The sequence below is a fragment of the Notamacropus eugenii genome, chromosome 3 (assembly GCF_028372415.1).
Source record: "Notamacropus eugenii isolate mMacEug1 chromosome 3, mMacEug1.pri_v2, whole genome shotgun sequence".
NCBI classification, from domain to species: domain Eukaryota; kingdom Metazoa; phylum Chordata; class Mammalia; order Diprotodontia; family Macropodidae; genus Notamacropus; species Notamacropus eugenii.
Genome location: NC_092874.1, coordinates 288,718,746 through 288,746,434, shown reverse-complemented (window position 1 = coordinate 288,746,434; position 27,689 = coordinate 288,718,746). Strand labels below are relative to the sequence as shown.

The following is a 27,689-nucleotide window of genomic DNA, read 5'->3' as shown; positions in this document are numbered from 1 at the left end:
AACCAACTCTATTAAAGTCAACATACACACCAACTAAGGCTGTAACTAAATGGATCGGGTCTCCTGGTGACACATGCGTCCAATATGACGCGATCAGCAAGGGCTTATTAGCTGAAAGGGGTGAAGAAAGAGTCTAGGAGACTGTAAAAAATGCAAAGGAGTTAAGGCCTTCTTAGTCATACTTTAAATTTAATTCTCTAAATGAGAACTCTCCAAACCTGGGGAAGCTAAGTAGGTAAACAATTGCCCACCAACCACTTCAAACATTATTTTCTTCTCTTAAGCACATTATGTGTAGGTTATTTATGTATCACATCTCCCTACTGAGAAGAAGGATGGAGAGAGACAGCCTAGGAACCTGAAAAAGGAGGCCGGATTCAAAAACATCTTGCCTCTGACCCTGAGTGTTGTGGCCTTAAAATCACTTAAACTCAATTCTCAAACACTACAAGCTGCAGGGAAGAAGCCAACCTGCAGTGGTAGTGGGAGCTGTCTCATCCAGTAGTTTCCTACATCAGGGAAATCTAAGTTCAGGTCTTAAGGGCAGGAAACCTTGACTAAACTTTGTCTTTGTCCCTCGACCTGACAGACTTATTGAGAGCCCCAAAGTCGATAAAACGAGTTTTCCGTTGAAGGTAAAGAGAGATCAATGATTTGGTTCAGACAAAACTGATAATGAAGTAGGAGAAAGCTGAGCTGATCATGTTATTTTTTCTTCCACTTTTTCTACCCAGGAAAATGCCCCTCAAGCTGGGAAGTCCAGGAGGACGACCCTGCGGGAGGTGCAGCTCCACCCCACGGGGCAGGACCAGGACGCGTCCGAGGTCTCCACCGCCTCCCGAGCAACTGACTAGGGCCTGACAGCCCGGGAAGAAACCTCGTGCGCAAAGGTGTGGGCGTGGGCGCAGGCGCACTCAGAGCCCCAACGCCCGTAGAGGGCGGGGCGGAGTGCTCCGAGCATGCGCCCTAGGCCCTGGAGCACAGCCCCAGCTACATTCCCTGACTAGCCCGGGCGCCCGAGGAGGGAACGCCCCCAAGCAACACTCACGTCCGGCTCCTTCGCTTCACTCACCTCCACTGTAGGAATGGGAGCGGCCACCTGCTCCGGAGTCAAGTTCCCGAACTCCTCGGCTAGCACGTCCATGGCTTCCAGTCGCCACTGCTACACCCACCTCTGCGACCCTAACGGCGGCGGGCGGACCGCTACGAGCGTGAACACCCGGCAGTGCAGCACCCAAACCTTTCCCCCTCGGCCAGTGCACCACGCCTGACGGCGAAAAGGTTCCGCCTGCTTTTAGGGACCCTATGGCGTCATCGGCAGGACCCGGATGTGTCTTCGGCGGAGCTCCGCCCCCTGATGAAGTCACAAGCCCCGCCCATTCCAGGGAGCACGCGCGGAGGGGGAGGGGGAGGGGCGAGGAGCCTTCCACGTGGCGTCCCCAGTCTGGGCTTAAGTGCTACGTCTCCTTTCCCAGAAAAACTTCGGCAAAGGGAGACTTCGTCCTTTCGTCCTGCCCAGACGCCAGCGCCTCCAGGAGGCCCATCCTTCCCATCATTCTCCCAGCTGAACGTAGTGGATGATTATAATATAAATATATATCATGAATAGCCCTAAGTTCTGAGTTCAAACCCTACCTCCAGGTGCCCCCCAAGGTGACCCTGGACAAGTCACTTATAAAAATATGTACATGTGTGTAATGTATGCCCGTGTGTAATATAATATAATGCCTCACATATGTATGTGTATATATGTCTAAGACATGGGAGAAATCTATATGATCTAGGTGTGTGTAATAATGACACGTATGTGCACTTTGTAATAAAGTTATAGTACATGTAAGATGTGTGTAATGTGTTTGCTCTAATGTGCGTGTGAAATGTATAAATATAATATAGGGGGTGTGTAATATGTGTGCAAGCTCTATGTATATATGTAATATAGATCTGTTTATGAACATTTGTGTATGTACATATATACATTATATATTGTCAGATTATGTATATATGTAATGTGTAATGTAAGATATATGTTATGTTTAATATATAGTATGTGTATAGAGCATATATACATATAATATACGCTATACTATATGACAATATATATAACAATAATATGGTGTAGTATATGTAAGATATGTCTGTGTTATATGTATGACAGGTGATATGTGTGTATATATACATGTATAATGTATGTATATGTGTGTCTTATACATATATGTATATTACATATATTCTACTGCTGTGTGTATATACACATATATGTTCACATGTAATATCTATCTGGGCTTCAGTTTCCCCATCTGTAAATGAAATCATTATTCTCAGTCACCTCTAAGCTGCCTTTCAGCTAGGCTTCCTTGAAGGCAAAGTGCATAGTAGATACCAAGGCAAACTTGTGTTCGAATCTAGCCTCACACACATAACTGTGTTTCTCCATCTGTAAAATGGGGGTAATAATAGCACCCACCCACCTCAAGCCTGACATACACTTAATACAGGTTTGTTGATTATTTGAGGACCATGGAAATTTGCTGTGCCATGCTCTTTAAGCATCATTCTGAAAATGTTTAGAAAAACAATGTTGTCGTGAGGTACAGATGGAAAACCACATCAGAATGTCTTCTCCAGCATGGACCTAGAGTAAAATGATGAAGGAAGATGTCTTTCAATCTACAGCCTCCCTTTGGGGGAAAGGGGGGCGCCTTGGCCTCTTTCATCACCCCCAACATCATCAAGGTTTGCCTCGTGCCTTCTCTGCCACAATCTGCCTTCCCAAAAATATCTGATCAATTCAGTCACAGCAATGGGTTAGATGGTTAGATCCAACCAATATTTATTGAAGGCTCATCAGTTCCTCACTGGAGCCTACAGAAAGATGTGGTTCCTTTAATCAGGTCGCTTCCAGTAACGATTACTGTCTAGGGTAGCTGAATCCAGACAGAATATAGAGTTGGGTAAACAACCTTGAATATGGAATTTCAAGTATCAGTGAGCACTTGGGGAGACTTTTTTTTCCTAGGTATACTTAAACTCTTGAAATCCTACCAAGGAGAACTCCAAGTACCAACCATTGAATCTGTGGGTCTGGGTAGGAAAAACTATGAGTTCATTTCCCTCTCCTTGCATGGCTGATTTTGAAAAAGGCTTTTGTTTAAAAGGACCTTGGGTGACTCAAGAATTTCCTGGAGCTCTCCATGATCATTGGCTTCTTTCCATGGGGCCCACTCCAACATCCTGACGAGTTTCCCGTCAAACGGAAATCTTGGTTTAAGGTGATGAGGCTGGAAGTCTTCGAATATCAATAAGATATCCATTTACTATAGAAATTCCCAAGACATCTGCAGATGTTCTCTTTTCCCATAGAATCTAGAATGTTATGGATAAAGAAAAGAAAGCAGAAAAGATGACAGGCTGCCAACTCCATCCTGTCTTGACTTTTGGAAATCTCATCTAACTGTAAAGCTGCAACTCAAATGCCAGCTCCTCCAAGAAGCCTTCCCTGATTTCTCTTCCCCCTCCCCATCAGAAAGTATTTCCATCCTCCTCCCTTCCAAAGCATAAGATCATGGACACAAAGGTAGAGAGGACTGCGGAGGTCATCTGGTCCAGCTCCTTCATTCTACAGATGTGTAAACTGAGCCCAAAAAAATTTAAGTGACTTGCCCAAAGTCACACCAGTAGAAAGAGGCAGCATTCGAACCCAGGTCCTCTGATTACAAACCAATGTGCTAGATTTGGAGTCAGGTAGAAGAGGAGTTTCAATCCTGCCCCAGACACTTATTAGCTACATGACCTTAGACAAGTTATTTAACCTCTCTTAACCTCAATTTCCCCAACTGTAAAATGGTAATCGTAATGGCACCTACCTTCCAGGGTCAATGTGGAATGAATTGAGATAATAGATATAAAGTGCTATGGAAATCTTAAATGACTAGAAAAATGCTCATCCTTCCTTTGATTTTTCCATACTCCTTGCCATTTCAACGCAGTCATATACTTACATTACATTCTCATCTATTCCAAGGCTGTTGCATAATCTTGCATACTTGTGGCTTATGCTCCCCTACTAATTAATGACACTGAGGCAGTTAATGTCACAGTGCACAGATCCCTGGATTTGGGGTTCAAATCCAACCTCAGACACTTGCTAGCTGGGTGACCCTGAGCAAGTCATTTCACCGTTTGCCTCCCTTTCCTCATCTGTAAAATGAGATGGAGAAGGAAATGGCCAATCATTCCAGTATCTCTGCTGAGAAAACCCTAAGTGGAGTCACTGAAAGTCAGATAGCACTGAACAAAGGACAAAATTCGGCCAAGTCCAATAAGGCTCAGCCCCTATTCCTCCCCCATGGGTCCATACCTGGAATGTTCCTCCTCACCTTGGTTTCTTGGAACCCCTGAGGCCTGGCATGATTCACTTCAAGTTTCACCCACTACCACAGTCTTCACTGATTTCTCCCTGGTTGGTGAGTGCCCGCCCCCGCCCCGAACCACCCGAACCACCCCAACCATAGGCACCCAGGCAGGTGCTCAGCACAGATGCCATTGCACCCTAGGTCTGACCTAAGTCCAGCCCTGTCCCCACCACCCCAAGCCCCAAAGCAGAGACACGTGATGAGAGTCACTTGGAAAACAGCAGATGAGACTCCTGATGAACCAGATTCCTCACCTCTCGACAAAAAGGGCATGCAGAAGGAGACATACATTTGCAGACGTTGCCACGGCATAGATTTTTTATTTTGTTTGATCATACTTATTCATTACAAGTTTTTGATTTTATTTTTTTAAACTGGAAGGGGAGAGCAAGGAAATGGGCTCCTAAGTGTTATGGCCAAAAGAAAAAAGAAACAAAGGGCCATTGAAGTATTTTTTTTAATAGACAAAAGAGAACCAAGGGAAATTCAGAGGAAGACACAGAGAGCAGGACAGCTTTGAAACTACATAAGGAATTTATTATTTTAAAATGTGAGCTCATTCCAAGTAGGGATCTTTTCAGTCTTTGTACCTGTATTTTTAACTAGAATAGTTGGTGCTTAACAAACGACTGATTGAGGACATACTTTCTAAAAAACCAAGTTGTATATAAGAGATTTAGAGTTTCATATACAATCCTCCTTTTTCTGTTCTCTTCTGTATATGGAAATATCCACAACTGTTGGCATCTGTCAAATAAAGAATAACAAAAAAACCAAAAATGACTAAAACAAAAAAATAAAATAACAAAAAAATAAAATTTTAAAGAACAGAGAAGAACCTGGTGGTCTACGTAACAGGAAGATGATGATTACCTGATTAACCGAGGCTTAAAGTCCCTCAGGGTCAGCAGTATTGGATGAGTCCCTGAAAAGCCCTCCCCCCATGAAACAGACATACCAATCATTTTTTAAGTCAATGCTTTAATATTTAACTGAAAAAAAAAAAGAACATTGCCAGCTTGCATGGAACAGGTTCTTGCCAAAATTTTCAAAAACAGAATTTATGCAATACATGAAAATATTAGTTTTACATTTAATAAACCTTATATAGCAAAACTTGACCATGTTAAGAAACTTTAAAATGGAAGCCAATGTTTAAGCAATCTTGGGATGAACTACATCCAGGAAGACGGGGACTGAGACACCTTCGTCAATGCAAGTTGCCTAAATCCAGAAATAAATTCATTTTGTCACTTTTAAAAAATAAAATGCCCTTATTTAAAAATGTAATTTTTTTTAAAAGTGTACATTGTTATTTTTTCTTGTGATATAAATTAAGTGCATAAAAGAATCACAACTGGATTCAAACTTTATGGTAAAAACATGTTTTTCTTTTATCTCCCTGTTTTAAACAGGATGGTCACTTACTGGAAGAGATGAAATGTGATTTACTGGAGCTGTATCTTCTAAGCCCTTAATGTGGGGGCAAAGAACAGGACAGAGAATTCGAGAAACACCAAGTTATATTCAGCACCTTACTGAATGGAAGCTATGCCAGAGACAGGTGTGTCACAGTACCTGGTTGTGCCCAGGAACAGAGCTCTGTTCAGACCACTGTCCACATGTAGATGGTGTATATTTTTAATTGGTCATTCAGGGAGGAAATAAGTGAATATGCTCAGATTTGGGCATACAAGGATCAGAGATATCCCACTGACCCTATCATTTTCTTTAACTTTCAAAATCATAAAGGAGTCTTATCCTCAAATAGATGAGGTTGCTTTGGAGGGGAGGGGGACAGCAGTGGTGGTGGTGGGGAGGACAGAGACTTGAGAAGGAGGGAAATAACATAATAGTTAAAGAAGACCTCCCTTCTTAAACATAAATAACCACTAAGCTACAAAAAATATGTGTTTGATCAAGTTAACTGTGCCCAATGGAGCCCAAGAAAATCATCCATCAAGAAATGGTTTTATAGAAGAGGAGCGATTCCCCTCTCCCAGGACCATCCTAATGCTGGTGCATTTCCCTGATTCTCAAAGAAGACCAACGCAAAATTCTGTAACATGCAGTTGTCTTTAAAAACCAAGGTCCATGAGGGCTCAGTTTCTCAAAGTACTCTGAATGCTTAACAATACCAAGAAAAGAGACACACACAGTAGATTAGTATACATCAAGGTTAAGTGATACAGAAGCTCCAGTTCATTTTATTTCTCTTTTCAGATGTAAAATTCATTTAAAAAAACCCCCCAAAAAAACAAAAACACAACCCAAGGTTTCCCTCTTTCTTTTTCTCTTCCAAGAACACCTAATTTCCTCTAATCCACGGCTACCTTTAAAAGGCAACATCTCTTCCATTTTTCCAGCTACCTTTAAAAGGCAACAGCTCTTTCATTTTTCCAGGTACCTTTAAAAGGCAACAGCTCTTCCATTTTTCCATCCGATTGGCTGAGATCTACAAGGAGCCTCTTGCCCAAAACTCAGACCCCAGAGAAGGTTGCCTCCTTGTGAATTTCTCCATCAGTTGCACGTAGAGAAGATGCAACCTCCAGCATAAAATTTCTTGGAAGTGATTGGTTTCTAACAAGCTACACCCTAGTGGTTTTTCCGATGATGTCATTAACAACATGGCTTTTAAAGATTTCAAATAGGATACAAATACTGACAAGTGATTTGGTACTTGACAGGTAAATCTTTCCAGGAAAGTACTCAGATCCCAGGGAAGTGGGAAAGCCCATGGAAGCTTCTCTTACCTAGCAATAATAAAATCAAATTGTATATTTCAGCTACAATTGTGATGACTTACTTCATTTTGCCAGCACGTTTCGTGAGAGGGATGTCGGCATCCCTTTAGTGACCGTCCTCACCACTCCCCAACCCATAAGCCTCTCAAAAGTTGTGCCAAAGTAAAAACTGAATTCTGTAAGGGACAAGTGAGGAGCGATACCTGGCCTAGGAATCTGAGTAGTTAAGACTAATATTAATGCTATTAGGAAACCTTAACAAAAACATCACATACAGGTGATATAATCCATTATAAATTGTTTCCTGTCATTCAGAAGTCTCTCTTTAAAAAACAAAAACAAAAACAAAAAACCACCACAGTTTCTTTCCAATAAGTTTTCAAAGAGGGACAGAATGTGTGAGGCAAGGTGTGTGACAGGCACATGCCCTGTAACTAGCTTGAAAGGAGTTACACAGATCCCAGGTAACCCTGAAAGGCAGACGGGGGTACAGGGAATATGCCACAGTCCTTGCAATGCGTATTTAGGGAAAGAATCCGGCACTGGTGTTCTCACGTGGCCAGTCCTCTTTCCAATGTCAGCTCATTACTAGTTGCTGGGAGGGTCAGTTCCTGCTGTCCTACCTCCCTCCTCGAGGAAGAGGAGTTTTCGGAGAATATTTGCATAAAAGGGTCCATACACTTGTTTGTTAAGGTTTACAATGGTTGCATACTGAGAGCCCAGAGTCTCCAGCTCAGACTGGATAACGGTGAGGCCCCCAGGCACAGGGGGCAAGCATTTCTGATGGCTTGGAAGACTGAGGAGACTCTTCATATACAGATGAATTCGTTTATCTGAAAAAATAAATTCAGAAAGCTTCATGAATGAGGGAAGCAATTGCGCCTCATGGAACCATAGATTTAAAATTGGAGAGACCTTGGAAATCATCAAGTACAACCCCATCATTTTACAGATGAGGAAACTGAGGCCCTGAAAACCTTAGTGACCTAAGATCACAGACACAGAGCTGGAAACGACCTTAGAAGCCACTGAATCCAATCTCTTCATTTTACAGATGAGAAAATTGAGGTCCATTTTTTTTTCTCAGTGTCACACAGTGAGTGTCAAAGGTGAGATATGAACACAGATCTTGATTCCAAGTTCAGGGGATGCTATCCACTTCTCCAGGACACCTTATTTATTCTTTATTTTTCTCAGTAGAGGGGAAACCCCTCAAAGGGGGGGACTGCTGTGGTCTTTTGTCTTGGAACCCCCAATATATTACAGTGTTTGGAACATAGCAAGTCCTTAGTAACTACTGACCAAGGGGGAAAAATGAGATGCTTTTTTTTTTTGGTTTGTTTTTAAGTACAAAAAGTAGTCCAAAATACTTTTGGGAGAGGGTTGGTGGCAGTGAGAAACCTGGCTGGTCAATATACAATATCCATCGATCCATTCAGTCCATTAATTTATAGTCCATTAACACAGAGGCACCATTTGTTATAGATTTTTCACATCCTGGTTGTTTGATCTTGACAAGTCACCATATTCCTAGTGTTAGGGATGGTCAGTTTTGACTCTGAAAAATTAACAGATTTCATCCAGATAACCACTTTATTTCCACTGAAAAAAATGACATTCCAAATGGAATGTTGTAAAATTCCAACTAAATCTGCCAGCTTTCAAAGTGCAAAGTCCTGTCTTTCCAAAGCTTAGCTTTCCTGGGATCTATCTCTTCCCCTTTTCCAGTGTATTCAGCTCCCTTTCCTCTCCACACACATATACACACACTCACACCCACACTGACACATGCACAATGCCTATCATCTTGGTGAGAACGCTGAATGTGAGAGGTGATGTGTGTGACCTGGTGGAGAAATAGATGTGGAGTCAGGGTGGATTTCAATCCCACCTCAGTTACTAACCAGCTGTTTGACCCCAGATGAGTCTCCTCTCCTCTCAGAGCCTCAGTTTCCCTATCTGTAAAATGAAAGGGCCAGACCAGATGAGCTCTGAAATCAGTTCCTCACACTCTTGATGCAATGCTTGTCCCACTAACCCACAAAACCTGTTTCTTCAATGAGTTAAACAAGCACCAACCAAGAGCAAGGAACTGGGAAGACAAAGGGAAACCCCTCCCCCAAAAAACCAGTCCCTGCCCTTAAGGAGCTGAAACTGTACAATCCAGCAATCACCAAGCATTTATTAAGTACCTACTGCATACTAGGCACCAGAAATCCTGCCCTTGAAAAGATCACTTTCCACAACCCCACTTCTGTTGCCTTCCGTTCCCCTAAACCTGAATGCACAGGGACACAGGCTTAGCAGCAGTTCATAGGAGAGAAGCCTGGGGTTGCTCCTGGCTCATAGGCATCCAGCCAGACTGTGTAGGAACAAAGAGTTGGCTTGTGGGGTTGAATGGGAAATTCAAGAACACAGAAGAAGGGGGACATGGTTTTCTTTTGGAGCCTGAAGACCAAGACAAGAAAGTGACGAGCACCAAAGACTCTGCAAATGGCCAAGACAGGGAGTGCCCGCCCTCTGCAATGTCTTGTGGCTTCTTTCAACGTCGCCAAAGGGGAGAGAAAGACCACGCTGGCGGATGTTAGCATTTTCTACATCCTAAGGCTCTGTGATCTCAACAGTGTAAAAGTGACCTCTACTGACAGAGAGCGGCAAGTCTGTGTTGTGATAATAATGGTAATTAGTAATAATGTAGAAGTACCAGTCCATCCTTAAAGTAACTTCAAGTCACAACACTTCAGTCAATGAAATGCATTTAACTAGTACAAAAGGTCTTTAAGCAATCTTGAAAATCATTGGCTGAGATGAAATGACGCTACTTTGGAGAGATACTGGGAGTGGCTGAAGACATTCGGTCATTCTTTGTGGGCTCCCTGAAGAAAGAAGCAAGCATTCATCACCCAGATCCCAGAAGGCCCAGACTCACCAATCAGGGAGCAGATGGGGTTGCCCTCGGCGATGCTGGAGAGCTGACCCATGAGATTGGCCTGAACCTCAGGACTTAGCGTGGATAAGCTTCTCTCTGCCAGGGACTTGTTGACTTCTACACAAGTCTGGAGGCCTATGGAATTCAAGGCCTCCTGGAGGTTAAAAGTTCTTTTGGGGGAAGGTAGCAAAGAGAAGGGAAAAGTGGCCATGGGAAAGAGAGGTATAGAGAGAGGGAAGGACAGAGGGAGAAAGAGGGAAGAGGGAGGGGGAGAGAAAGAGAGAGAGAGAAGGATGAGGAGGAGGAGAGGAAGGAGAAAGAGAAGGAGAGGGAAAGGGAAGGAGAGGGGAGAGGGAGGAGGAGGGGGAAGGAGAGAGGCAGAGTTAGGTTCACATATTATAATTTTTCAATTTCCTTTGCAATTCCCCAGTGCTTCTTTGCCCCCTGATAAAGCACTTCTGACAATTCCATCTAGCAGTACAGTGAATGGAGCTTACTCCTTCCTTATCCAATACCCTCACTTTCAGTAGGTTTCAGAACCTTCTCCAGTTCAAGGGCTCCCAGGACCACAGATCTACAGACACAAGCTGTGCTTACAGGCCATTGAGTTCAACAGCTCATTTTACCCACCAGCATGCCTTGAGACCCATCAGTTCATGTGACTTGCCCAAGGTCACACAGCCAAAGGGGGGACCTAAACTCCGGGGTTCCCAGCCCTCTACTTCTCGTTCTGTGACTTCATTAGCACAAGGTGAGGACTCTCCTCCTCCAAATGCAGATTGGCATCTTCACCTCAAAGAGGTGTCTGAGGACCTGCTCAGGGTGGCACATCCAGCATGACTAATAAGAACTAACATTCATAATGCTTTAAGGTTTGTAAAGCACTTTGCATAAGTTATCTTATTATCCCCATTTTACAGATGAGGAAAGTGAGGTGCACAGAGACTAAGTCACTTGCCCAGGTACATGCAACTCTAAGTGTCTGAGACAGTATTCAACTCATGTCTCCCTCCTTTTCCAAGTCCAGCACTCTATCGAGTATATCACCTAACTGCCTCTAAGTACCACAGGTGGGACTCGAACCCAGGTCCTGTTGACTCACAGAGTGCTCTGTATCCACATGCTCCCTTTTGGTAAAAATGAAGACACATCAATGATAACAATGGTTGATGTTCACACACAGCATCATGGGATGCTATGATAATGGCTCTAGAGCGGAAAGGGTTTCCTTTTAGGCATCTAGTCCCAACCCCTTAAACAGATGGGAAAACTGAATCAAGATTATGTGATTTATCCTAAGATCAAAGATTTAGAGCCCTAAAGGACCAGAGAAGGCATCTAATCCAAAGCCTGAAAAGCACTTTACATCAGTTTTATCTTATTTGAGCCCCACAACAAATTCATGAAGTTGGAGATGTCATTTCATCCTCATTTTACAGAAAAGGAAACTGAGTCTTAGAGAGAGCAATGGACTTGTGCCTTCTACATAATAGGCATTTAATAAATAGTTGTCATTATTTTGTTACAGGGGTAAGGTTAATGTGAAAATTGTACTCGTGAGCTAGTTCCTGGTGGAACACATAAGTCATCTGAGCTGGGATGTGAACTCAGGTCACCTGACTCCAGAGAGAGTTGGTACTCCTTCCCCTGTATCAAAACTTGCCTCCCAATCAGCAAGCATATATTAATCACTTACTGTGTGTGGGGATACAAAGAATGAAATAATTGCTACTCAGAAGAAGTTTCCCTTCTATAAGATTAATGCAGGCACAAAGGGAAAAAGAGAAGGGAGGAGGGACCCAGAGCAAAGATGGAGGTACACTGTACCTTAGGGTAACCCAACTCACAGCAGCTTTCCAGAACTGAGTTTTGCAAGTCAGGGTTTTTTGGTTTGGTTTGGTTTTTGGCATTGTTCAGACAACACAAAGATGAGTTCTAACATCTTCATTCTAACTGGAAACATGGCACCCTTCCTAGTCCTAGCCATGGAAAATCCCTCTTCCTACCTTGGCCAAGAACATTCAAGCCAGGGGTGGGGAAGCCGCAGCAGCCTTCGAGGTCCTCAAGTGAGGCCCTTAGATCAAACCCAAACTTCACAGAACAAATCCTTTTATGAAGGGGATCTGCTCTGTGAAGTCTGGATTCAGTCAAAGAGCCACACTAGAGGACCTTGAGGGCCATGGTCTTGAGGCCGCAGGTAGCCTACCTCTGATAAGCTTTGAGTAATATTAAAAGGCACTGGAGGAAGAAAAACACATCAGGTAAGATGCTCCAAGTTACAGTCACGAAAATCCCACTTGGCAATCCCAGAGGGCTCATACTTTCCAAACTCCATGAAGAATTACAGGATAAAGTGAACCCATATTGGTTTCACAAACTTACTCTTTGTTCATTCCTTCAAGTAAGACGGTGGAAATCCTTTTCAGTCGATCTGAGAGCTCAGGCAAGCCTTCTATCAGAGTGCCCACCATACTGTTGGTGATTAGTGACAGGCACGCAATAACCTTCATTTGATTTAGCCTTTCTGTCAGTTCCTGAAGACGGGTTCCATCTGTCATTAGTGTCTGATCGATAAAAATAAAACAAAACAAAAATCATTTTTAAAAAAACGCAGCCGAATGACTGACCCACAATGCAGCATTTAATCCAATTTCCTCAATTCAGAGATGAGGAAACTAAAACCCAGGGAGGTTAAGACTTTCCCAAGGCAGTGTGGTGTGATGGTTAGCACTGGATTTTCAGTTCAAATCTCACATGCAAAATTTAATTATAATGTTTCTAGGATCTAGAGTGTCTCAAGACTTAAATGAGATACTTGATGAAAAGTACTCTGGGAACTCTACAGATGTGCTACAGATCAGCCAGCTAATATTGTTGGAAGACAACCCTTTTCTGTTTTCCAATACCTGCCCTGGGCCCCTGTAGTGATCTATGTGGTGAGTGCCTGGGTCACCCCTTGTATGGGGCTAAGCTTCACTTTATGGGTCCAGCTACCTTCTTTCCAGCCATTTTGCTGCTGGATATTCTTGCCCTTCTCCCCCATGCCCTCACTTCAGTTCTACAGCCATCACCAAGTCAATACTACCCTAGTTACTCTATGAGATATATTTGCCCACTCCCCTATGACTTCACTGACCATCTCAGTAATTTTTCAAACCAAAATATGTGGTCTCTCTGCATTAGAATGTAGGGCCTGTGAGGGTAGGGCATGTCTTCCCTTCTGTTATTTGTATCCCCAAGACCTAGTATAAAGTAAGCACTTAATAAATACTTTCATTCATTACTATTATCGTAACAAGGGGAGAAGTTGGGAGGAGGATGCGGTACCTACCAGCACCCAGCTGGCACCCAGCATTTACATTATTCATGGTAGCAGTAATAATAAGAACAGCTTTTTAAGTATCAGCCTGTAAGGTACCTGAGGGCAAGAATTATCTGTTACCTTTCTGTGTATCCCAAGAACCAGCACATAGTAAGTGCTGAACACATGCTTGCTGAGTCATTGGTAGAAGGCTTCACGTCTCATTTGTTTCCACAACTTTGTGAGATGAGTAATTTAAGAATGTTTTCTCTCTTTTACCAATGTGGAAACTGAAGGTCAGATACAGGAAGTGACTAACCTAGGGTCACATAATCAAGCAATCACATAACAAGCCTTTAGGAAGGTCCTACTTCATGCCTACTAGGCTGGAGAAACAAATGCAGACCTCCAACTCATATGGCCTGATTCTTACCCCCTACACTCTTACCACTACCTCTCCAATGCTATATTATACTTGCAAATGTGAACTTATTTCAGAGGCACTGTGGTCTAGTGGGTAGGGTACTGAGGATGAAGTAAAAAAGACCTGAGTTCAAATGTCACCAAAATCATAGGCATAAAAGTTACAGATATTTCCTAGCTATGTGACCCTGGGCAAGTCCCTTAACATCCCCTCCTCCTGGCCTCAGTTTCCCTACTTCCCTCACAGTAAGACCAAAAGCACTGACTTAGTCCTTACTATGGGATAGTGGGAGTCTGCAGGAGAAAGTGCTTTGTAAATAAACATCAGCTGTTCTTACAATTATCTTGGCAAGTGATATCAATTAGACACTATTTTATGTATGGAAGATGATCAAATTCCCAGGAACCAGAGGATTAAAATGCAGAAAACCCCAGGGAGGTGGTTACCTCGGGTAATTCCTTCTTGCGATAATCCCAATGCAGCAGCTTCAAGTAACTGTTGTTCAGCACCGTGGTTGGGCTCAGGCTGGGTCTGGGGCTACTCTCTGCCCCAGGAGAGGAGGCGTTTTCCGAAAGAGAAAACAATTCTTCATTGACAGATTCCTTTATCCATTCCTTCGTAACATCCAGGGCACCTGGGAGGGAATGGTCAGATAAGGAATGTACAGTGTTGTGCAAACCCTAAAGCTCCAGAAGGATGATAGTCACCACCACCATCATCATCATCACTGTTGTTGTTATCTTACAGAACGGCCTTTCAGAAGCCAACACACAGAGAAGGAAGCTTAGTAAAAGTGCCAGAGCTGGAGGTAAGAGGTTCTGAGTTCAAATTCTGGTTCTGCCACTGAAAACCTTGGCCTTCACATCTTTGGGTCTCAGTTTCCCTGTCTGCAAAGTGAGGGGGGCAGGACTGAAGGCTTCAGAGACTCCTTCCAGCCCTAGATTTACCGACCAGCTGAGGAATGACAGTCACTGTTTATTACACTCCTACTACATGCAGGGGGCACCACAGTGCACAGAGCACAGGGCCTGGAGTCAGGAAGGCTCAAATTTCATGAGTTCAAATCCAGCCTCAGCCACCCTTACTAGATGTGTGATGCTGGAAAAGTCATTTCACTCTGTCTGCCTCAGTTTCCTCATCTGTAAAATGAGTTGGAGAAGGAAGTGGCAAACCCTCCAGGATCTTTGACAGGAAAATTCCAAATGGGGTCACAGAGTCAGACACAAATGAATAACAGGACTTGGTCTTACCCTATCTTTCCTGCCTCATTGGACATTACTCCTCCCATACTCCAAGATCCAGTTAAACCGGCCTTTTCTCTCTCTCCCTCACATGTGACACTGTATCTCCAGAGTTCACACCCTTGCACTAACCATCCCTCATGCCTAGGCTGCCCCCTCTCCTCACCCGCACCTCAGAGAATCCCTCTATTCCTTCAAGAAACAGCTCAAGCCCCACCTTCGACATGAAACCTTTCTTGACCTCCCCAAACACTAGCTCCACTCCTCCCAAGCTCCCTTATATTTACCTTGCATTTGTTCTGTTTAGAATTATCCTGTCTACATTTATATATGCATAGGTCATCTCCTTGATAGAATGAAAGCTTCATGAGTATTGGCATTGCTTCATTCTTTATCTCTGAATCACTGATGCTTAGTGTACTGGCAATACATAGTAGGTGCTTTAAAAATCCTAGGGGCAGCTAGGTGGTACAGTGAACAGAGCACCAGCCCTGGAGTCAAGAGAACCTGAGTTCCAATCTAACCTCAGACACTTGACACTTACTAGCTATGTGGCCCTGGCAAGTCATTTAATCCTGGTTGCCTCCCCCTGTCCCCTCAAAAAAAAAGTCCTGGATGAGTGATTATCTAAGGCTTAAATACTCTTAAAAAGGATTTTTTCTGCGAAGTTGGAATTCAGTCAAATGATCTCCCTTGAGGGTCCAGGGGGCCATATGTGGCCTTGAGGTCACACGTTCCCCACCCTGAAAGTTACTGAAGGCACGTATCGAAGTGTTGTTGTATTTTCACAGAACAGAGAAAAGTTTAGTCTTTGATCATAAGATCAAGAATTTAGAGATAGAACAGATCCCAGGGGTCATCTCACCCAACCTCTTCATTTTACAGATGAGGTCAAGTGACCTGAGGTCACAAGGACAGGAAGCAGTGGTGGCAGGATTCAAATCCAGGTCCTCTGGCTGGGTCCTGTCTTATGGTGGCTTTCCCTGATCCCCTCCCCCACCCTGAACTGCTTCCTGATAAAGCTCCAACACACACTTGGCCACAACAGATGTTCTGCTCAAAGGCTGAGAGGAGCCCATGACCAGGCATGAAGGAAAGAGCTACTGCTTCCTCGTCACACGGCGTACCCTTCCTAAAATTAGTATTTGCCAAACATAGCCCAGCTCTGAGGAGGTGCAGAAATATTTTCCATTCATTGTAACTGATAAGAGCATCGCGTAAGCCTCTGCAAACGAGCACCAGAGACGGTCCGGTGGAGGATTGTTCCGTAGCAGGGATTTGCTGTGTATGATCAGAAAAGGGATAAACACTATAAACAAAGAGGAAGAAAATGGATACCAGAAGTGAGGCAGGGTAGGGCAGTGGAAAGAGCACAGAGCTCTCCAGTCTGTCCACGTGGGTTCCAACTCCACATCCTCTACTGACTAACCTGGGGAAAATCACTTCCCCTCTGTTTTCACCATTATAAAATGGAGGGCCTGGGTTCCAAGGCCCCTTCCAGCTCTTAATTTGATGATTTGGTGATCCCATGATGCAACCTTGCTCTGTCAAAAGGAGTCAAAGAATGTCTCTGCCTATGGAAACTGGCCCAGTCAAAACTTTACCAGCTCTTTCCAAGTATAGTAAGCCAAGAGGGGGCAGAGTTGAGATGGCAAGTGTGAGAAGAAGTAGTGTTACCTGACTCAATCAGTGAACCTCCTCATCCACAGTGATCTAGAAAACGTGCCAGGTTGGGTTTTAATGGGGAAAGTCAAGAAAAAGTCACAGGGAGTCATTTTTCTAACCCAGGGCAGCTTAGGAAGACAAACATAGAGGCCTGAGGACACTAGGGCAGAGACTGGCCAGGAGTGTGGTCCAGTGGCAGTGAAGGCAGCTGGAAGCACCCTAAGGCCCTGGGGCAGTGAAGAGGCTAAGACTGAACACCAGGGCAGAAAGAGATCCCAAGGAATCCCTGTACTAGCCATGGAACAGGAACAAGGGTCAGTTGGCATATCTGTTACCCATTATCCAGTTGCAGGTTACCATTCCAGGGTGGAGAGGAGCAGCTGTGAGCAAGAGAGACTTGAGCTGGGTATGGATCTAGGAGCAAGTTCCAAAACCACAGCTGTGCAATGCTGAACCCAACAGCAGAGTGGGGATTCTATTCTGACCTTCAGGCCTCACATAAGCCTACAATGGAATAATTGTGGCAGCAGACCCAGGTCAGTGGAAACCAGGAGGTCAGTGGAAAGCCAGGATTTCACTCTAATCCTGTAGAACTTTCCAGCAGTCTATAGTGACTGAATCCTGCAGCAGTTTTAAAAATCAAAGAAGGGAAGTGAAGGGAAAATTGGGAAAAGAAAACAATGCAAGAAAAGTTTGAAAAGAGAGTTAACAGCTTGGTAAAAACAGCACAAAACATTACTGAAGAACACAACTCCTTTAAAAAGTCTGAGTGGAAGCTGATAGCTCCATGAGACATTAAGTAATAATAAAATCAAGCACACCAACGATGCCTTGAGTACAAGAACAAAGGTTAAGTGACCATCCCAGGATCCTCTGGCTAGTCCAAGGTGGGATTTTAATCTACAGCTTCCCAACACCAAGTCTAACACTCTAGCCCCTGTGTTTCCATACCATGGATCATCTAGGTCTGGTCATCCATACCCCAAAGAACAATAGTCTGAACCATGCTGGACAATTTTACTTTCACAGCCCAGACTTTTTAGCGTCATCCAATGTCTCTAGGTCCCAGAGGCTCCAAAGGTTGTCCCTGAAAAATGCTTTACTTCATGTTTTAAGGGCACTGGAGAAAGAATACAGTTCCAGAGAGATTCCAGCGCCTGGAAAGGGGCATGATGGTACAGCAGCTAAGTCTGAGAGAGCAAGGTGCTGGCAGGCCCGGGGAAGAGGCTCCTCCTCTGAATTCTGTCATTTGTTTTCATCACTACTGAGAATGGTACTTCATTCTCCATTTCCCTGGTTCTAACATTTGAAATATAATCTCTCCAAACCTGGTGGCATCTGCACATTTTCATTCTATCTTTACTCAAAGACACTTCCCCCCCCCCCCAAAAAAAGGTTTACTTATAGAGCACCTTTGGAGAGAGATGGGGCATGGAGAGACCAGCTTCCAATGGGCAAGAGAAGGGAGGTAGAAAAGAGAAAGGATAGAAGGAGAGAGAAAGGGGAGAGGGAGGAGGAGAAGAGGAGGCAAGGGGAGAAGAAAGGGAGAAAGGAGAGAGGGGAAGGGGAGGGTCAAGCAGAAAACATAGAAGAAAATAAAATAATCAAAAAGCCTACTATGTGCCACTGTGCCAAGCACTAAGGATAGATACAAATATGAAAAAGAAACACAGTCCCTGTCCTCAAGGACCTTACAATCTAATGAGTAAGACAACACAATGAAAGCAGAAAAGGGGGCAGGGAGGATAAGAGGAGGAGGAGAGAGGAAAGAGGGGAGGAAAGAGACAGAGGAAGGAGGAGAAGCAGGAAAGAGGGTAAGGCGAGAGGAGAGGGAAGGGGAGGAGAGAGAGGGGAGGAGAAGAAAGAGAGAGGAAGGAGGAGGAGAGAGGAAAAGGAGGGGAGAAGGGAGGAAAGAGAGAGAGGAAGGAGGAAAAGAAGAGAGGAAAGGGAGGGGAGAGGGGAGGAAAGAGAGAGGGAGGAGAGAAGAGGGGGAGGAGGAGAGAGAGAGAGGGACAAGGTAAGGAAAGAAAGCAGAAAAGAAGGAAGGAAGAGGAAAGGGAGAAGACCTACAAGCAGCTCGACCAGAAAAAAAATCTAACCAACACTGAAAATAACTTGTATTTCCTTCTATATTTAGCCCTGTTGGGTGGGGTAAGAAGGGTGTGTCTACTTTTCAGGGTGTAAGGGGCCTGTCCTCTAATATACTTCCCATTTACCTTCACATGTACTTGCTTCCCCAGAAAGAGTGCTCTCCAAAAGGGCAGCAGCCACTTTACTTTGTGTTCCCAGGGCTTAGCACTGTACCAGCACACAGTAGGTGCTTGATAAATGTTGATTGACTGAATATGGCAAGTGACAGGGAGAAGCCAGGTAAGAGAGAAGAGAGAAAATAGCACTGAAAAATGAAGCACTACCCATGGTTCTTCCCGCCCCCCAAACACTGGAATCCTTGTAGGAGAGGTAGACTCATCTGGGCTGTGGATAAGAGGAGTCTTGTCTGGGAGAGGTTCAAGTTCTGACTGGCAAACCCCAGGGAGGGGGCAGGGAGGGGAAGGGAGGCCAGGCCCCGCCCCTAGGCTGGCAGAAGGCCCCTGAAACTGACAGGTTGCCCCAAGAACCGAGAACACTCCAACCTCCTGGTCTGTTTGAGCCCAAATCTTGCTTCAGCATAAGGAAGGTCACTTTGACCACTTCTGTTTCACTTGAATCATGATTAGAATTACTTCATGGACAAAAAGCCACCATTTCCAGTGAGCTCCAGGTCACCGAAGGCAGCACCCCCTTCCAGAGAGCCGTCCAATCCAACTCCTAGCTGAATGTGCATCCATGCCCTCCTACCTTGCTCCTCTATGAGCAGGGCACAGGATACCACCAGGTAGGGACTATGGAAATACTTTCCTAGAAAGCATCCCCAGCTGTTAGGACAGTGCCTGGCACAGAGTAAACCTTTAATAATGCTTATTCACCATCATAGTCATCCTCCTTTGCTCACTTGATGCCTTATTAATGCCCTTCCTAAGCTGCAGCGCCCAAGCTAACCTCATTTTACAGATGATGTAGCTGAGGGGGAATGACTAGTCCAGAATCACACAGGACTAAAGAAATCTCCCAGTCTAGCCCTGCACCTTGGCACCTCTTCATTGCCAGCGTTGCTTAAAAGCCTCATTCTACCCAGACTAAGTGATCTGAGCTACCAGCAAGCTCCTCCCCCAATCCCCTTGCAACTTTGTATTTGCCTTTTATATTTTGTATTTACTTACATGTGCATGGGATGGTTTAGTCTGTCTTTTTATCCTCATCCCTAGCACAATGGGGGACGGTGGGCACAGAGTAAGTGAAAGACCAGAATTCAAAACCTAAGAAGGCATTCTGACATAACAGAGACAGGGCTTGGAGTCAGGAGATATTTCAAAAGCTAGCTGTATGACTTCTTGGTATTTTCTCACCTAGGCAGATATAGAGGGCTGGGCCTGGAGTCAGGAAGACTCATCTTCCTGAGTTTACATCTGGCCTCAGACACTTACTAGCTGGGTGATCCTGAGCAAGTCACTTCATCCTGCCTGACTCAGTTTCCTCATCTGTAAAATGAGCCAGAGAAGGAAATAGCAAACCACTCGAGTATCTTTGCCAAGAAAACCCCAAATGGGGTCACGAAGGGTCAGAAACGTCTGAAACCACAGTACAACAACAGAATTTTCTCATCTGTAAAATGAAGACAGTGCCAGCAGCTCCCACCTTCAGGGTACTTAGGAGGTTCAAAGAACACGAAATCGCCCTAGGAATGTCACTTATTTAAGCTTTTCTGGGAGAAGGACATGATCATTTTCGACTGAATCCCCCTTCCTAACACAATGCCTGGAACGCAGCATTAATACCAGCTTGGAGATTGGTTAAATGTCCTGTCCAGTTCTAAAGTCTATGACCCAACCTAAGTTCCTAAAGGACTGAGATGGCGCCATTTTTGTCTTTTTACTGCCAGCGTTCATGGTAGTGAATACAATATGATAGCACAACACAACAGGGGATTAGTACATGTTTGGTGACTGACTACCAGTTGGGTTGGTTTCTAAGTCCAGGATCCTCTGATACCCCGGGAGAAGTCAAGTTCCTTGAGGACAGAGGCTGCTTTGTACTCATCTTAGCATTGTCCCCAGGGGTGTCTAGCACAGGTTGCACCTTACTTCCTGATTGATCAATACTAAAAAAAAAAAGTTCCAGAAAGTGAAGAATATTGCTGTCAGTGTTATTTCCTCTAAGGGGAATTCACTAACCCTGGGCCTTAACTTCGAGAATTTCTTATGAAAAAAAAATCAGACTGCTTCTGGTATTTGTATGGTATCAACTGCTGGATAATTGCTTATTAAAACACACACAAACTCAGTGCTCTCTCTCCCCCCTCCCTCCCTCTCTCTCCCTCTCTTTCCTTCTCTCTCTCTCTCTCTCTCTCTCTCTCTCTCTCTCTCTCTCTTCTTCTCTCTCCCTCCCCCTTCTCTCTCTCCTCTTCTCTCTCTCCCCTTCTCTCCCCCGCCTTCTCCTTTCTCTCCTCCTTTCTCTCCCTCCCCATTCCCTCTCCCCCTCCCTCTCTGTCTCTCCCCCTTTTCTCTCTCTCTCCTCCTTTCTCTCTCCCCCCTCCCTCTCCCTCTCCTCTGAGAATGCTAGCCAAAAAAGACAGAGAGCCCTCCCCTAAGCTTGTGAGCAATCCATCTCTGCCAACCCTGAGTCAAGTTGAATTTCTGTGCCCAACCCCACCCATGAAATGTCACAGTTCTTTGTTTCCATCACAGTTAACCCAACTTTTCGGTCTTCTTTTAAGCTTTTGTTTGGAGAAAAAAAAAATGAAATAAATGGAGCCCTCACTGAAATAGCTTGTAGAAATCACCCCAAATCTGTAATTACACAGCCAAGATAAAGCCTATCTGCGTTTTAAGCGCCTGCTTTACAACAAACAAATTATAGAGAAAGTTTCTTTCGACCTAAGGACAAAAGGAAAGCCAGCCGGTCCAGCTAAGTATGCTTCCCTTTGGGGAGCGGCTCAGGCTCAGGGGGGATGCAGCAGTCTCTGAGAGATCCCATCTTGGCTCTGCCACTGGACATCAATCCCAGAGTTTCAGTTTCTCCATGTAGAGGAGGGGCTCATGTTGGGACCTTCCTCCCCCACTCCTGGCTAGATCAGGGTGTGCCTTTCAAGCTAAGATGAGAGACTTTCCCCAAGTTGGAAGGTACTAGAGAATCCATCTTGTCCAAAGTATACAGATGTACAGTAGCTGCAGATGTGAGTAGCTGCATTGTGAAGGAGTAACAAGGCCTGCATTTTATATTGTGCACAGTGAAGGAAGTCATGGGAATTTCATGTACAAACAATCTCCTCTCTTCCTCCCTACAGTAATACTGTGAAAGAGGACAAGACCTTTTGTTTGAGAGCTTTCTAGGAATGAGATAGATTTCAAGATGGAAGGGATCTTCTTGATGTCTTTTTTTCTTTTTTGCAGAGGAATAAACTGGGACCTAGAAAATAGGTAGGGCTTGCCTGAGGTTCTCCAGGCAGTAAAGTCATCATGTTGGGCTTTGAGTGCAAGTCCTCTGACTTGATGCATTTGCCTATTGAACTGCCTGGCCACTCACTCAAGCTGAAAGGAATATCACAGGCCTTGAAGTTCAATCTCATTTTACAGATGAAAAAATTGAGGCCCAGCAAGATGCCAAACAAGACTATGGCTCAGCTAGCTTTAAGTCCTCCCTCTGACCTGTGGTAGGGTGGGTCATGGTGGGCCATGGCCATCTCAGTACTCTGAATAAAATCTCTATGACCACCAGCTGCAGAACAGTTGCTGACGCATTGGTAGAGAGGATTTTCTCACTGGAATCTCCTTATGCTAATAAAATCACAGATCTAGACCCAATTTTTAAAAAAACAACACTTTATATCAATAAGACATCAAGGACATGCCCTCCCAGGGCCTCAGTTTCCTCAGCTGTAAAATGAGGAGGTTGGAGCATATGGCTGAGCCAAGCCCTCTCTTTGTTTCCCATTTGGCTCTCCTCCATCATACCCTTAGGAAACACAGCAGCCTCGATACTCAGAAGTATTCACCCTCTGCCCCTCTGACTGGAAAGCCAGAGGGCAGCCTAGAGCAAAGGACTCCTCCCAAAGACTCCATTTAAAGAGGGTTCACAAGCTCAGTCACCTCTTATTTCCCACCAGTCACTGGACCCCATCCCAGCCTGTGGAACCTTTCCCTCCCCATCCTCCCCTTTTCAGCTTCCTCCTATGGGCTAATGACTGTAAACACTCTGAGGGAAGGGACTGTCCAGCTTCATTTCTGTGTTCCCAGCACTCAGCACAGTACCTGGCACACAGTAGGTACTTAAGAAGTGTCTGCTGACTGGCTTTTTTCTTTTTTTGTGTTTGAATCTTCAGTATCTTAGCACAGTGCCTGGCATATGATAGGTACTTAAGAAATGCTTGTCAGAATGAACTGAATGGACAAAGTGTGGATGAGTCCCAACCTGTACAGGTGAAGGGAGTGACTGCACAGGTAAGGATGAGCCCACGGACTGATCAAAGACTGGAAACCCATCTCCAATTCCTGCTAATTGTTCTAACATGGCGTGGGATCTCATGCCTTGTTGCTACATGCTATAAAGAAAGACCTGACTTCCCAGGCCATTCTGCCCTTGCTTTCACTAAAAGAGAACAAGGAAAAGGAATAAGCGATTTGGAGCTGGAGGAGGCAAGCCTTACTTTGCTACTCTGGGCGACTTTAGGCCTCTTGGCCTCAATTTCTTAATCTGTCAAATGCCAGGCTTAAAGCAAATGATCTCTGAACTCCCTTCCAGGCCCACAACCACAACCATAAGTCAAGGAAACAAAATCTTTGAGCCAAATAAAAGTCTTCCTTTCCTTGGAGCAGATCAAACTCCGCAAGCACCACCTTGAGCCCAGCTTCCTCGTGAGCATCTCAATGCTTGTGGTCTGAATTTTCTGCTCTGCTCTTCCCCACCTGTGTGACTCGGTGCAAGTGACTTAACCTCTCTGGGCCTCAGTTTCCTCCTGCGTAAAATAAGAGGGTCAGACAAGGATCCCATGGTCATAGATTTAGACCAGGAAGGGACCTTAGAGGCCCTTCTGCTCCAGACTTGTTATTTTATAGGCACTTTGCTTCAGAAACTGAAACAAACTCAGAAAGAACAACCACGCAAGAAGTAAGTGGCACAGCCTGAATCTGGGTCCCATTTCTATGATTCCAAACTCCGAGTTCCCCTGCAGCTGGAAGCCAGGGGCTCCTCATCTTTTCTTGGTGGCATCATCCTAGGAGGATCATTTAACCTTTCTCTGCCTCAGTTCCTTCATCTGTAAAATGCGGGTAGTAATAGCATCTGCCTCAAAGGATTGCTGTGTGGATCGAATGAGACAATAAACGTAATTTGCGATTGTTTAGTAGTATCTCACTCTGTGTGACCCTATTTGGGGTTTTCTTGGCAGAGATCCTGGAGTGGTTTGCTATTTCCTTCTCTGATTCATTTTAGAAATGAGTAACTGAGGCAAACGGTTAAATGACTTGCCCAGGGTCACATACCTAGTAAATGTCTGAGGCTGTATTTGAAGTCAGGAAGATGAGTCTTCCTGACTCCAGGTCTGGTACTTTCTGCTGCACAACAGTAAGTATAAAGCACTTTAAAAAACTCAAACTGCTATATCAATGCTAGCTAATCACACAGACCCCTTCTCAGAAGAATATTTTTAAATAAATAAAATAGAACTACAAAGAAAATCACTTTATGGAAATACAGTTACAAACCTCCACAAACCAATGGTTTCCCATCAAGCAGACTTCTGGAGCTCAGTTGCAGAGCTAAGTAAGTCCTCGAGTCTTCCAGACTTAAACAAAGGGGACTTAATTCCTTAGGAAAAATTGTTTTGTCTTGGTGGAAATGGAGTAAAAGCACATCTGGCCATCTATGTCTGTCTTGACTGAGGCACATATTAGACCAAGCAAGGGGCAACAGTTGGTCAGAACATTAAGAGGTGACTTTGAGCAAAAGTTAATTCTTAGAAACTAAGTTGCTTGGCCTGCTTTTCCTTTTTTTAAAAGGGAGAAAAAATACACATACAAACACATACATACAAATAAAAACTAGCACCAGCTCCAACCCTGATGGATATAACCTAGAGCTCTCCTCTGCACTTTGTAAGGGACTTCTGGACAGAGAGCATGCTCATATGCACTCACATTCAGTGTACATTTTGATTGTCCCTGAGATCCAACCAGCGGAAAGGGAGAGCTGGATTTCCTCAATAAGGAATCTCCTCTCTGCAGTTCAAATATCCCCAGGTCCTTCTGGAGGTTCACACCACATGACTCCTCATTGTGAGCTATCCTGGCCACAGGCTGCAGGCTTTTCTCTGTTTTCTCCATTCCTTTCTTAAGAGGTGGCCAGCAGAACTGAGCTAAGTGTTCTAGATGAGGGTCTGATGGGGAAGGGAAGGGGTTCAGCTCCCTTGTCTGGGATGCTCAGTTTTTCCTATTGGGGCCCACCATGATGTGATTCCTTCTGGGTGTATTTGCAGTCCATTCGTGCCCTCCATCTCTTATCTCTTGAATGGCTGCTAAGCTAGCTTTCTTTGACTTGGTCCACCTCCATTGAGCTGTTCAACCTTGGTCTGCCACATCCCCATTAAACTGCATCACCTTTCTTTGGGATTGTTGACAACTTTTCCAAGGTTGGTTGTGCAAGACAATAGATTAACTATCCCTCCCAGCTTTGTGTCATCCCAAAATTCAATACCGATGGTTATTCTGGAGAATAGTTTGGAACAGGGACCACAGATCTAGAACTGAAGACAGCCTCCAAGAATCCCATCTAGGGTAATTCCCTCATTTCCAAGATGAGGAAACGATGCTCAAGAGGGCTTTAGTGACTCCTCAAGGTCACCTAGCTGGTAAATGACAGAGGAGGCATTTGAACCTAGATCTTCCAATCTTCCCACCGTCCCTGGATATCTTTTACTTCTACTGGAAAAGTCACTAAACCTTGTGGACACTGATCCAGCAATAATAGTGCTAGGCACATTCTCCACAGAAGGCAAAGACAGAAGGAAAGGCCCTCAAATAACACCACACATATTTATCTGTTGATAAGCTTCAGGACCCTGGCAGCTCCCTTTCTGTCCTTCTTACTTCCAGGCTCAGCACAGTGCCTGCCCACCAGGACAGGCCTTTCCGCTCTCACCCTAGCATCCTGTGGTCTCCTTTGCTCCCCATGACAGCCTCAGAAGGCAGGTCACGTAGGCATCATCTTCCTCATTTTACCAAGAAAGCTTCTAGGAGATAAGTGACTGACTCAAGGTCACATAACTGAGATCCAAACCCAGGCACATAACTCTCACCATCACACTACATAGGGCCTGGAGCTGAACTTTGAAAACAAACGTTTTTGGCCAAGTCTTAGTAAGTGAAACCAAAAAAGTTACCAAGAGAATGATTCAGATTCTGGAGACAGAAAAATATTTGTTCCAAAGAGACTGAGTTAGAGACAGAGACAAAAAGACAGAGAGAGACAGAGAGATAAAAGAGACACAGAGATTCACACATACACAGAGACACATACACACACACACATACACACACACAAGGGACAGAGACAAATAGAGGGCCACAGAGACAGTAAAAAAGAGACAAAAAGGGACACATACAGGCACACAGAAAAAGACATGCTCACAGAGGTAGAGACACATACACAGAGACAGAAAGCCACAGAGAAAGATCTGTACAGAGACACAGATTCACAAAGACAAAGAAAGACAGAGAAGAGCCAAAGACAGATGGCAAGGAAGATAAGGAGACATCGACAGAGGCACAGACAGAGACAGACACACAAAATCAGAGTTAGAGACAACAAAACCTTCAGGGGCACGCGTTCCTGAGGCAAGCAAGTGAAAATGGCTAACTTCTCTGATTTAAGAGGCAATACACGAACACTGGACTTACTGGGAGTCTCTTCTAAGATTTCCTGGAATTTTGTCCTTTCATAGTCCACCAACTGGCGTTGAAGATGGGGTCGGAGGCTCTTGATGGTGAAATTGACCATGTCGATCTTCATGAGGTCCAGTACATGGAATATTTGTCTTTAAAAATCAGAATGAGAATGAGTTAGAGAGGGAAGGGGAAAAGGAGAAGCAAAAACCAAAGCCCTGGCTTAAGAAATTCGGTTTCCAAATTGCATGGGCTGATGGAGATGTGGGGAAAATATATTATACACATACTTACACACATATGTGTATATATACATATACAAACACATATGCATCCACACACACATATATATGTGAGAGAAAAAGAGAGAGAAAGAGAGAGAGAGAGAAGGAGAGAGAGAGGGAGAGAGAGAGAAAGGAGAGAGAAAAAGAGAAGGAAGATCTAGGAAAATAAGGCATGACAAACAACTACAGCTTAAATGGGAGGGAGGAGGACAGCAATAAACTAATCAAAACTGAGTGCTGGGTAATTATAACGATCCAAGTTGGCCTTGACGAAGACAGAAGGGAATGTCCTCCTTTTCCTCTTGCCAAAAGAGACTCTGGATGTGGAACACTGACCATGCCGTCAGACATGGCGGACACTTTGGTTTGCTGAACTGACTTTTTTCCCCTTTTTTATTTGCTGCTATATGCATGGTTCTCTAGGTTAGGGGGGAGGGAAGGATATGTTTGCAAATGAAACTGCTATGAAGACAAAAGATATAATAAATTTTTTTAAAAGAAAAAGAAACCAATGTTTAAAATGTATAAATGACATCTGGCCCAGTAAAATGAAGCAATTCTCCAAAGAATTCTATGGCAATATATTCCAACAGGTATTTAAAAGTATTATAAAATACTATCTTATTTAAAATTAATTTTTACTAATAATGAATGTTTTATTGTTAAATTGTATTTTCAGCAGTTTATACTTAAGTATGAAGTATTTTTATAT

General features: G+C 44.2%; 2 protein-coding genes and 1 long non-coding RNA gene across 7 annotated transcripts in view; all 3 read right to left on the bottom strand.

Moving 5' to 3' along the window:
• Positions 1 to 1,269, bottom strand: part of POLR3B (RNA polymerase III subunit B) — a 152,790-nt gene extending 151,521 nt beyond the window's left edge. For both annotated transcript variants that reach the window (XM_072655818.1, XM_072655819.1), the window contains exon 1: positions 1,073 to 1,269. In XM_072655818.1, coding sequence (XP_072511919.1) covers positions 1,073 to 1,144 — 72 coding nt within the window. In that variant the 5' untranslated portion in view covers positions 1,145 to 1,269. The remainder of the gene's footprint in view (positions 1 to 1,072) is intronic.
• A 1,544-nt stretch (positions 1,270 to 2,813) lies between these two features.
• Positions 2,814 to 4,462, bottom strand: LOC140531545 (uncharacterized). Its single transcript, XR_011976368.1, has 2 exons — positions 4,380 to 4,462; positions 2,814 to 3,366 (listed from the first exon to the last, which is right to left on the bottom strand). It is a non-coding gene; the product is annotated as an uncharacterized lncRNA (long non-coding RNA).
• Positions 4,463 to 4,711: 249 nt separating this feature from the next.
• Positions 4,712 to 27,689, bottom strand: part of TCP11L2 (t-complex 11 like 2) — a 49,869-nt gene continuing 26,891 nt past the window's right edge. For 2 of the 4 annotated variants that reach the window (XM_072655817.1, XM_072655816.1), the window contains 5 exons: positions 26,709 to 26,845; positions 14,260 to 14,447; positions 12,471 to 12,652; positions 10,089 to 10,258; positions 4,712 to 5,162 (listed from right to left, as the gene is read on the bottom strand). In XM_072655817.1, the coding sequence (XP_072511918.1) occupies positions 5,092 to 5,162; positions 10,089 to 10,258; positions 12,471 to 12,652; positions 14,260 to 14,447; positions 26,709 to 26,845 (748 nt within the window). In that variant the 3' untranslated portion in view covers positions 4,712 to 5,091. Of the gene's footprint in view, positions 5,163 to 7,526; positions 7,993 to 10,088; positions 10,259 to 12,470; positions 12,653 to 14,259; positions 14,448 to 26,708; positions 26,846 to 27,689 lie in introns of those variants that run through there. The other 2 variants (XM_072655815.1, XM_072655814.1) reach the window with 1 other exon arrangement.